General features: G+C 30.0%; 1 protein-coding gene across 1 annotated transcript; it reads left to right on the top strand.

Annotated features, from left to right (window-relative positions):
* The first annotated feature begins 1,216 nt into the window (after positions 1 to 1,216).
* On the top strand, positions 1,217 to 5,747 carry LOC123225675 (DEAD-box ATP-dependent RNA helicase 53, mitochondrial-like). Its single transcript, XM_044649787.1, has 7 exons — positions 1,217 to 1,817; positions 2,157 to 2,568; positions 2,781 to 2,879; positions 3,011 to 3,235; positions 3,772 to 3,933; positions 4,291 to 4,751; positions 5,435 to 5,747. The coding sequence occupies exons 1-6, from the start codon at positions 1,327 to 1,329 to the stop codon at positions 4,738 to 4,740; spliced, it is 1,839 nt and encodes a 612-aa protein (XP_044505722.1). The 5' UTR covers positions 1,217 to 1,326; the 3' UTR covers positions 4,741 to 4,751; positions 5,435 to 5,747.
* The last annotated feature ends 6,339 nt before the right edge of the window (positions 5,748 to 12,086 follow it).

Genomic DNA, 12,086 nt, shown 5'->3' with positions numbered 1-12,086 from the left:
TATATATATATATATATATATATATATATATATATATATATATATATATAATTTTATTGTTTTATTAACTTGTTATTTCCGTTTTCATTGTGTTTTCCTATTTTTAAGATGGCCAAAGCACTTATTCCCACCCATAGTATCCTTTTATTCCAAATATCCTCTCTTAACTATAAAAATCTCAAATAATCTCTTATGGTCATTAAAGTTAATGAAACTCTAATATCTTAAAATTTTATCTTTTTTCATTCCCTTAAACTCTAAAAAATAACAATATCCCTCTATAGGTCAAGTTTTAAAAAATAACAATTTTCCCTCAGGGTTTTTTTTCATTATCTAGCGACATCTTCGACGTTTCTCTGGTGACATCTCATTTCTTCTCCTTCGGTGGTTGTTCTCTCACCATCTCTCTCTCTGGTTGACAGTCCTAAACCTAGAAGGAAGACGATATTTCGTCGAAAAAGATGATTTTTGTCTTCCCTGATGAAGACATCTCGTCTTTGTTTTCTTGACGAAACTGAGAGTTTTTTCTAGTATCAATTGACATTGACCAAACTTTCAAATAAGAGAAGTTTGACCATCAAAGTGAGAGAGAGTGTTAAGAGATATTCATCACTAGTGATGACATTAGAGATTTGGAAACTAAACTCTGAGAGAGAAATGTTATTTTTTAAAATTTGACTTAAGAAAAAACTTTTAGTTTTTAAAGTTTAGGGGAGAAAAAATATTAGATTTTAATTTATTTTTAATATTATAAATAAAATAACGATTTTACCTTTAAAACCTTTAACTTTAATCACTCATATATAGGTGTTTGAGATTTTTAAAAATAAAGAATAAAAACTTATGATAACAAGATATTTTGGGTGGTAAGTCCTTTGGCCTTTAAAGATTCAAACTTAACATTTCTAAGTATTGGAAACTCTATTTTCAATATAAACATAAACAAATATATATATATATATATATATCATTCATATCGACTTAATTATGCATAAGATTTGACTCTCACCCGGTGGAAAATAATTTTATTATTTACAAAGAGAGGAGGGCAAAATAGAGTTTCTCTAAAATATTTAGCCCTCATCCAACAAAATCGAAAAAAGGTTAGGACTTAAGGGTAGTTTTGACTATACCTTACAAAAGTGTGTTATCTGTAATTACCAAAAAACCTGAGGGGTGGTTAAAACTGTACTTAAATATCCAAGTAAGACCGACCTTTTACCAAAACCCTTTCTTGTATCGCCTTCTCTCGGTCTCACATTCATTTCCAAAACCCTAAACCTCAGTCCCTCGCTTCTCATTTTCTCTCTGAACTAGAAAAGCAAAATGATGAGCATAATACTTCGCAGATCATTATCCTGTCTTGCCCCAAGGCGGGCTCTGACCGCCTCCTTAAGCTCTATCGAAAACGTATTGTACAACAAACATCCCTTGCCTTCACAAAACGACGCCGTAGTTCACCGTGATGTTGGAATGATGGGGTTTTTGGCTAGGAGGGACAGGAGTTTAGGTTTTCATGTGAAATCTGGGCAGTTGGATTTTAAGGCGAGTACGGCTTGGCATGCTGAGTCAGCTGTGGACGATTATGTGGTGGAAGATGATGGGCTTGACATATCAAAGTTAGGGATTTCTCCAGAAATTATTAGTGCTTTGAACCGTAAAGGAATATTCAAGCTGTTTCCCATACAAAGAGCCGTGTTGGAACCAGCAATGCAGGGTCGGGACATGATTGGTCGAGCTAGAACTGGGACTGGCAAAACCCTTGCTTTCGGGATTCCAATACTTGATAAAATCATTCAATTCAATGCTAAACATGGGTTTGTTCTCTTCTAATACATATATTAATTTTATAGAGTCTCTTTTGGTTGTTAGAATTGTATCCAAAAACTGCTGATTAACTTTTATATGTATATACACCCATGGGGGATTGTCTGGCAATTCGGCCTGTGGTTTGCTTTAACAAGGTCTGGGATTGGAGCCCAATCATGGCACCTGTATGGCCTTGGTTTGGAGCTCCATTTTTTTCAATGGGCTTGCAAATCAAGGTTCCGGGATTTCTGGATTCTTAAGGAAGAAAAAAAAGAAAATTCTGCATGTATAAATATTTAAGAATTTTTATTATGGTTTAATTTGTTATGCTGTACTGTTCTCTGCAGGCGAGGAAGGAATCCTCTGTGCTTGGTTTTGGCGCCTACAAGAGAACTTGCAAAACAAGTGGAGAAGGAATTTCAGGAGTCTGCTCCTGGATTGGACACCATTTGTGTTTATGGGGGTACACCTATATCCCAACAAATGCGGGCTCTTGATTATGGTGTTGATATCACTGTTGGAACACCTGGTCGCATTATTGATTTGATCAAGCGAGGTGCTCTCAACTTGTCCGAGGTTCAGTTTGTTGTTCTTGATGAAGCTGATCAGATGCTCAGCATTGGATTTGCGGAAGACGTTGAAACCATCTTGGACAAGTTGCCACAGAATCGGCAAAGTATGATGTTCTCTGCAACAATGCCACCTTGGATTAGAAACCTCACACATAAGTACCTCAAAAATCCTTTAACCATTGATCTTGTAAGTGTGGAGATGTATTGTATTTATGCTTAGTTTATGAAATTCTTGTTGGGATAGAATTTAGTAATTCTTTTCTTTGGTTGTGTTTGTGGATATGTATTTGAAAAAGGGTGAGATGGCACTACAGTTGGCTTCTTGAAATAGAGTTGATGTTGTCTGATCCTGTGATCCTGTAATTTTCAACAGCTCTAATGTTTTTATTCTTATCCCAGGTTGGAGAATCTGATCAAAAGTTGGCTGATGGTATTTCCCTCTATTCCATTGCATCAGACACGTATGCAAAAGCCTCAATTGTTGGTCCTCTCATAACGGTACAAATCTAGATCATTTTTTTTGTTTCTTCTTTCAGTTTACGGCTAAAGTTGTATCGTTTTGGGGCTTATTTTGTGATTAATTTTTATTTAAACCTTATTCTCCTCACAATCGGATATTTGTGTTATAGGAACATGCTAAAGGAGGAAAGTGCATCGTTTTCACTCAGACGAAACGTGATGCTGACCGTTTGGCCTATGCGATGGCAAGAAACTATAGATGTGAGGCTTTGCATGGGGATATCTCACAAAGTCAGAGGGAAAGGACCCTCTCAGGCTTTCGAGAGGGCCATTTCAATATACTGGTGGCTACGGATGTTGCTGCACGTGGTCTTGATGTACCTAATGTTGATCTGGTCAGTTATGTGCTATTATCCTTGTTTTAGCCTTTTTTTTTTTTTTTTGATAATTTGTTGCCTTCTTAGTCACTAGACATGTTTTCCAACGTATAAATTCTTTATTCTCAAAAATCTGAAGGGAGACTTATTCTTGTTTTATTGTTCATCTTATGTGTAGTGGACATATATGATGCATTAGGTCCCAGTTCTATTGGAGTCCTAATAATGTCTTCTGGATCATTAATTATGACGACATTACTTAGATTACTCATTTCTGTGACCAACTTTTCTGATTTAATTGAGAGATTATCTGTTGTCCTGTTTTATTTTTGGATAGTTGATATAGTTCATGCTTGATCTAATATTATGTTTTTGAGATTTGTGTGATAAGCAGTGAATGAAGTTATATTTTATGCCCACATTATATTATTTTGAGTAAATATTTTTTTATGTTAAATTTTTTGCTTCATTCTGGTTCATGAAACTTCTATTATTCTTCTCTCTATGTATTCAGGAGTTCACTTCTTCACCTTTTTTTTATTTTAACTCATTAGGTAATACATTACGAGCTTCCAAACACTTCAGAAACGTTTGTTCATCGAACAGGACGAACTGGCCGTGCTGGGAAGAAGGGCAGTGCAATTCTAATCTACACACATGAACAGTCCAGAGCTGTCAGGTCTATCGAACGAGATGTTGGAGGCAGATTTACTGAGGTTAAATCCCTTTACTACTTGCATGAAAATACTTCTTGTATTTGAAGTTTTTTGTAGTGTAAATGAATTTTAATTTGATTAAGGGGCATTGATTTGTTGTTTTTGGAATTTTAAGCCTGACATGGTATAATTTCAGGTGTAATTAGAATAGAATAATAAGATCAGCCGATGTATATAGATCCTTCTTGATAATTCTTATACTTGTCGATAGCATTATAATCTTGTGCTCCAGTACATGTTTTTCTTGTCTTCTCCGATGATTATTTAATTGTCTCACTTATGTTACTTGTTTAATTTGGATAAAAAATGACCACAGCTTAAATGACTAATTGTCCGATTACCTTTTTAATTTTACAGCTCCCAAGAATTGCTGTTGAGGGAGGAAGTGGATTTAGCGACATGGATGGCCCATCTGGGAGCTATGGGGGTATGAGAGATCGTCGTAATGGTGATATGGGTTTTGGCCGCTCTAGTGGCATGGGGGATTCTGCGTTTGGGCGCTCTGGAGGGTACAGGGGTTCTGGGTTTAGCCGTTTTGGTAAAGGTAGTGAATATGGTGGCTCTAGCTCTGGCCGCTTTGGTTCTTATGGAAATCGACCTGGGAACTTTAGTGGTCCTGGGTCTAGTCGTTCGAGTGGATTTGGGGAGTCCAATAGGTCAGATCGTTCAGGCAGATTTGGGGAGTTTGGTGGAAATCAGTCAAGGCGGACTAGTGGGGGTTACAGCGATTCCTATTCTAGTCCTTTTGGCAGCTTTGGAAAAAACACAACTGATGACAACCAGAATAGTGGACGAAATTCATTCTAACTTCATTGAAAGTAAGCCTTTTCCCCCCCTTTTCTGTAGAAACGATGTACTGATATGTATTTTGCTCCCTTTCTTTTCTGAATATCTCTATGAGTATCATACTTCTTGTTTCTGATATCAATAAAACATTTTGTACTTAAAATGTATATCAGATTGGATACCAATGATGATTTGTCACTATATGATAACACATCATCATTGATACACAATTTGATACTCATTATAAATGTACATAACATTGCTCTTTTAATATTGCCTAACAGTATCATTTGTTTGTTTGAATTATACTGTATTTTAGATTCTGTTGCATATATAATCAAAATTAGTGGGGATTTCGACATTGAGATTAAAATTTAGAAGTTGCTTAGGTTGTGCTTTTGGGGACAAATAATGTAGTACTGTAGGGAGGGCTGCAAACCTGGCAGTTTCCCCGACAGCCTCCTGATCCCCCTCTTCCCCATGTGCAATTTATTAAGAAAAACACAACTGTAAGAAAGAACCAAATTTGTTTATTCGCTATGCTACACACATTTTCATTGTAGACCCCATTTCTATGATAATATCCAGCTTAAAAAACTGCTTTCATCAAGTAGGATTTTTTCGGTGCAAACAAACTTTGATGTTGAATAATCAAATATTTTTTTAGTAATCTGGATTGACGGGGCAAAGTGGTATGTTTTCATGTTTTATACAGGATGCAAGTTGCCTCTGTTGATCAAAAGTGCATGCTGTTGGAGTACTCAGATCTAGCAGAGTTTTGGTTTTCACATGAATGTAGTGCCAAGGCAGGTAGTAGGCAGCAACTGAAAGCAATACTAGAACATAAATTTGGGAATAACTGTGAACAGACTTTGAATGTATTTACCAAAATTGGAAGGAGAGCAATATTGTGGACTACATTTTCTTTGTATGCGATGATGTTGTGAGCTTCACTTTTGTTGTCGATAGTTTATTCATAATTGTATTCTTAAATAGATGTTGAGGATAATATATAGTCTATTCTCGGAGATTAGTTTGTTTATTTTATTTTTTCTTTTTATTGGTATCAATGGTTCAAATTTTCCAGTTCTCCTTATTCGTTCACCAGTAATTGTGTTAGTTTCTAGTGTTGAAGTCGATCATCTTGAAGTGAAAAACTAAAGCATACTGACAAAATAGTGGTAGGCAAATGCCTTAAACTTACAATTTGATCATCACCCTTATATATTATTCCATGAACTTGTAGTGGCTCAGGGATTCTATGGTATGTTGTCATTTTTCACATCGGTTAATATTTTGCCTCTTGCGATTAAGCAACAAGATTCTTCTTGAGGTTTTTGAAATTCAAAAATAAAATTATGACCCTCTAATTTAAGTGTTAAAATAATCAAACACTAAGATGTTTAGTTATGAGAATATTTTATTATTAAAATTTGAGAATTATTTTAAAGATAGATTATTGAATATAAATTATTATTATGTTTGATAAAATTTGATAAATTGAATAGATATAAATAATTATTGTGTTTGGTTAAGGATAATAAATGAATACTAGTATATTATTTTATTTAAATACTTTTGCATATAATTATTTTAAAATATTTATTTATGTTATTTGTTATATTAATTAAAAATGAGATTATTTTTGCCTTAAACAATTAATAAATAACGATATAGTTATAATAAAATAAAGATTATCTTAATAATTTTTTAATATTTAAGATAAAGATAGTAATCAGATTGTTTTTTATATTATCTATCACATTACTATTGGTAATAGAATATTATCAGAATATTTTATTACTTATAAACCAAATAATATAAGTAATAAAAGATAAATTACCGGAGTAATTTTTAATGTCTCTTAACCAAACGCCTTCTAAGAGTGAAATGTAAATCCTTAGGATATCTTCAATGTGATAAACTCAATTTTTTTTATTAATAAAGATTATTTGTATATTCCATCCCTCATCTATAGGAAAGTAATTGTTTTCTACCAAATTGAAATTACTTAATTATCTTATGGAAGAATAAGATTTGAAGTTTAAATTTATTGTACTAGATATTATTGATATATGCACAATCTTATCTACACAATTTTACCTTACAATTCTTTTTTAACTCATATCAATGTAATGTTATATCTTCCAGAAACGCAAATAAAATATCCATAAACATAGATTCTCGAACATCGGTTTGAACCATGTTAAAACATTATTATCTCTATAATCTCTACATTAAACTTTACTATTCAATTTAATTCATTGTATAAGGTCATATCCTTGATCTTACATACTACTTATTGGTACAAATTTTTATATCAATATTTTAGTACTAGAAGAAAGACATAAACAAGCTCTTCAAGAAATTTTGAAAATATCTCCTATTTCATCTATCTTCAACAAGTCCTTTTTTCAAAAGCCTCTCACAAAAGAAAAATTTATCAAAGAAAAATTTATCAAAGAAAGTCATTCTTTGTTCTTCTGTTAATCATAGTCGAGACATCCTTCTCAACATTTTCGTGGAAGAAGAATAAAGAAGACCCTCAATGGTGAGGTCCTCAAGGCCAATCAAAATGTCATCCCTAAAGAACAATATAAACATGTTGTTTAAGATCAACCTACACCAGAAACAGAAATACAACCACCAACACTTGGGACAATAACACGACTAAAGAACACTATTAGTGATATAACGAATATCATTGATAGGGCTAAATACAAGTCGAGTCAAGCCCAAAAAGGTCCCAACTCATTTTTCACTAGTTTTTGATGAGTTGAGGCTCAAACTCACGAACATGTGTTCATGTTTGACTCATTTCATTATTTTTGTGTTCGTGATTGACTCACACTTAGCTCGGATTCACTTTGATCGACTTTAGGCTCGCATTTCAAGCTCAACTATATGACATCTTTTCAGAGTTTATTTATTAACAAAACTAATTCGAGCGAGCTAAGCAAGACACTTGTTTTGGTTTGGGTTTGGGTTCATTTTCATTTGTACTCCCAAGCTCATATTCGAGTTTAGGTCTGTTATCTTATATTCATATTTAAGTGTGTTCAAGCAAAATTTGTTTTGAGCCTAAACAAACTCACTTGAATCAAACCCTAATTAATATGCTGATCCAATGATTTAAAATTATTGCCCCAATAGCCATGACAAAGACTTTAATTTCCTCTCAACTGTTGGCTATTATAAGGTCTCAAACATGTCATACAACCATCTCTCATTTTTGTTATCAAGGGCAACGCCATGGTGCCTTTGGGTAAAAGATCCAACATCCTCAATAATGTGCATCATACCATGGATCTACTTATTCCTTTTAAGGGCTCCTCTAATGAAGACAATAACAAGGTGCTTTCGAGCATAAGACCTAAAATCCTATCCAACATTCATAACATTGCAGACTTATTGATCCCCTTTAAGGCGTTGACCTTTATAACGAAGACCAATTCAAGGAAAAGTCCATGGTTGTTTTCTCTTTCGAATTAGGTTTTACAGGAGAGAGCACAAGAAATGGAAAAATAATTAAAAAATGATTGTGATTGGTAAGAATAGCACTTTGAGATGATTTTTTTGAGTAAACAACATTTTCGCACCTAAAGTTTGATCTAAAAACACTTTATACTTTTTCACCTTTATTTGGCACAAGCAATATTTTTCTACCCAAACTTTAATTTTGTTAAAATAATTTAACAGTATAAAAACAAAATAGTAATTATACTATCGATTAATATTAAAAATAAAATTAAAAAACTAAAATTTTTATCATATCCAAATGTTTCAAATATAATAATTTAACAATTTAAAAACTTTGTTGCATTAGGGGTGTAATTATCATTTTTTAAACTATTAAAGGACAAAAATATTTCCAAAAGATCTAAAACTTTTTAAAATTTTTTATAGCCCCTAAAAATTTTATAAAGACTCCCATTTCTTTTTAAATTATAGTTTATCTTTTTAATATACAATTATATAATAAAGAGACTCATCTTTATAGGAAGAAAGGAAAGAATTAGAGTGAAAGGAAAATGAAATAAGGGACTTCTTAAGTCATTTAAGATATTTATAATAGTATTTTTAATTTTTGTTTACTTAAGATTACATAATAATTTAGAAAAATAAAATAATAATTTTACTCTTTAATAATATTATTTTATTAATATAATTAATTTTTAAATAAAAAATATTATTTATATCAACTAAAGATAAATAAATGTTTTAAGGTTAATCTTGAGTGAAAAAATATAATTCACTTTTTTTTTTTTAAATCAGTGAAAATGATTACCTTATCTTTTCCATGTAATAATTTTTATCCATAAAGGTAGATGCGCATAAATAAATAAGTTTTTTAATTTAAAATTATAAAAATTATCGTTTTATTAAAGTTTCAGATGACATACCATCATAACTAGGATGCATTATAATTTAATTATCCTAATTTTAAAAGTTGGTTCATCTTAAATTCATTTAATTTAAATTTAAATTAAAATTGAATTGAGAAAGTCAATTTATTTTTAAAACTAAATCGAATTTAAATTATAAGGAGTTCAACTTGAGCCGATTCGTGAGCTAGGGATTAGGGCTGGATTCGAGCCGAGCCGAGCTCAGCTCGTAGCCAGCTCGGGCTCAGTTCGGTTTTTTAATAGCCGGTTCGAGTTAGGTTCGTTTTCAGCTCGGCTCGGTTATGGCTCGCTCGGCTCATTTTTCATATTAAAACGACACCGTTTTGTATATATATGGATCAAAACGACATCGTTTTATATAAAAAAATTTTAAAAAAATATATACCGAGCCAACCCGAGCCAGCTCGTTTCGGGCTCAAACCGAGCCGAGCCGAGCTCGAGCTCAAGCTGGCTCGGCTCGAGTCCAGTCCTATTAGGGATGACTCGATCCAACTCTATTTTGACATGTCATTTGATTTGAGTTATATCAAACAATTAATAAAACAATACTATTTAGTTATTATTGAATAAAATAATGTTATTTTGTTAATAATCGTGAACTAGAGTCACATACTCAAACCATAATTTTAAATTATAAATTTAAACTATAAACTTAAATAAAATTCAAATCGACTATTTTTTATTTTCGTTGAATCCAAATTATTTTAATTTTGATTTAATAAATTTAAATTAAATTTAAATCAAAATATTTTTTATTTAAATTAGACTTGAGTTAATAAATGTTGTAATTTGGTTTAATTTATATCCACGTGGGAGACTCGGCTTTGTTTATTTTTCAGTATGTTGTATAATAATGAATTGGTGACGACATGGATGAGATGAGATCAACAAGAGTTAGTTGCCCACCCTTTAAAAAACCAAGAGAATTAGGAACTATTGGTTGAAAAGAAAAGTAAAATCAAAATAGATAAAACAAACATTGACTCAGTCATTGAATTATGTAAAGTTTCTGCAGACCACAACATTGACTTTGACTTTGGCTTTTTCTTTTAAATTGGCAATTTCACTCACCCCTCTCATGTCCCGCTGGGGTTCGAAAATTTTTTTAAATTGAATTAAATTTTTTATTTGAAAAAAAAAATTATGAATAGAAAGTAAGTTGATTTAAAGATTAATTAATTTTGAATTGAATTAAAAATAACAATTAATAGAATAAAATTTTCAGTTAATTAATTTTTAAATTGAATTTTAAAAAATTATCTAATTTTATTATTTTTCTAATTTTTTTAAAAATATATTTAATATTTTATTAAAATTTTATTCAACTTTTTAAAAACTAATTCCATCCGATTAACTAGTTTTAAAAATTAAACAAATTAGTAACTGAACAAAAAAATTGGTTTTTCTATATTTTTGAATCGATATCCAAACTTGTTTTTCAAATAACATATTTTTGGGTTAGGTTTTTGGTTCAAAACCCAGTTTGGTTCGATTATCGAATAATTTTGAATACCTCTAATGTCTTATTATTAAAACATCAAAGGAACTTTCGATTCAAATATATTTCTTTGGTTGATTACAACAAAGGTAGGTTTGGTTGAGGTATAAAAAAGATTATCTGACAATTTATTTTTTATAATTTATTATTTTTAGAAGATGTTTAGTTGATAGATCATAAAAGATTCTTGTAATTTTTTATTATCAATAATGATATAACATATAATATAAGAAATAAATTTTATTATCACCTCTATTTTAAATATTAAAATACTACTAATATAATCTTGATTATATTATAATTATATTTTTTATTTATTAATTTTTTATGATAAATATAATCTTGTTTTTAAATAACATAACAAATAACATAAAAAATTTAGTAAAATAATATTTTAATATTTTTATTATTTTTAACTAAATATAATAATTATTTATTATAATTTATACCTAATAATCTTTAAAATAATATATCTTTAAATCAATTTTTTATCCTTTCTACTCAAACCGAATGCGCCAAAAGGGGTTTAGAATTTTATTTATATTTTATGATTAGATAATTTTTTATTATAATTTTAATTAAGATTATTTATGATTATACTTGTAAGACAATAATTTATAATAAAGCGGCAGCGTGGTTTGTAAAGTCTAATTTTGAAATTGTAACACTTCTAGAAAGCTACACGTGTTGCGTGCCGTGTAAATGATTAAATTTCTTTATAATTATTAAAAAAAACGTTTAATCAGATTTACAGGTCATTAGTTTAAAAAATGAAAAACATGCGCCTTTAAACGGAAAAAAAAAATAAAACCAAAAAAATTTATTTAATAAGTGATTAAGATCTTATTAAAGAATCTTAAAGTTGGAATATAATTTTGTATATATACTATTCTTATTTGATCAAACATATTTTTCAAAATTTTTTATTATCAAAATCTAGAATTTATGTTTAATAAAATAGATTTTTAATTATTTATAAAACAAAAAATATTGATATAGTTACAAATGTGCCCCTGTCGACCACAACCACCAATGGTGACGATTGGTTGTTATACGTGTAGTTTAACACCTCCAATCATGATAATAATATATGGAGATAACGAATTATCATTTATTTTTTTAATTGAAGATATTATTTTTTTATTAAAATAATTTAAATTTCGAAATTTTCTAATAAGATAATCTAATTTTTAGATTTTTTTTATTAAATTATTTAAGCTTTTATTATTTTCTTTGAATGTATCAAATTATTTTTCTTGTTTTTAATCTAATTATATTTATTCAATGTTTTAAATAAAAAATAAAAATTCAATTCATCTAATAAAAAATTTTAAATCTTAAAAAAAAATAAACTTTGATTATTTTAATTAAAAAATACGATAGTTCGTAGTCCGAAAGGCGTTATTTTCCCATTTGCGATCTATACAAATTTTTATTTAATTTATTCTTAAGCCACGTGGCGT

Source organism: Mangifera indica, chromosome 1 (genome assembly GCF_011075055.1).
Source record: "Mangifera indica cultivar Alphonso chromosome 1, CATAS_Mindica_2.1, whole genome shotgun sequence".
In the NCBI taxonomy this organism is placed as follows: Eukaryota; Viridiplantae; Streptophyta; class Magnoliopsida; order Sapindales; family Anacardiaceae; genus Mangifera; species Mangifera indica.
This window is presented reverse-complemented; position numbering and strand designations above follow the sequence as displayed.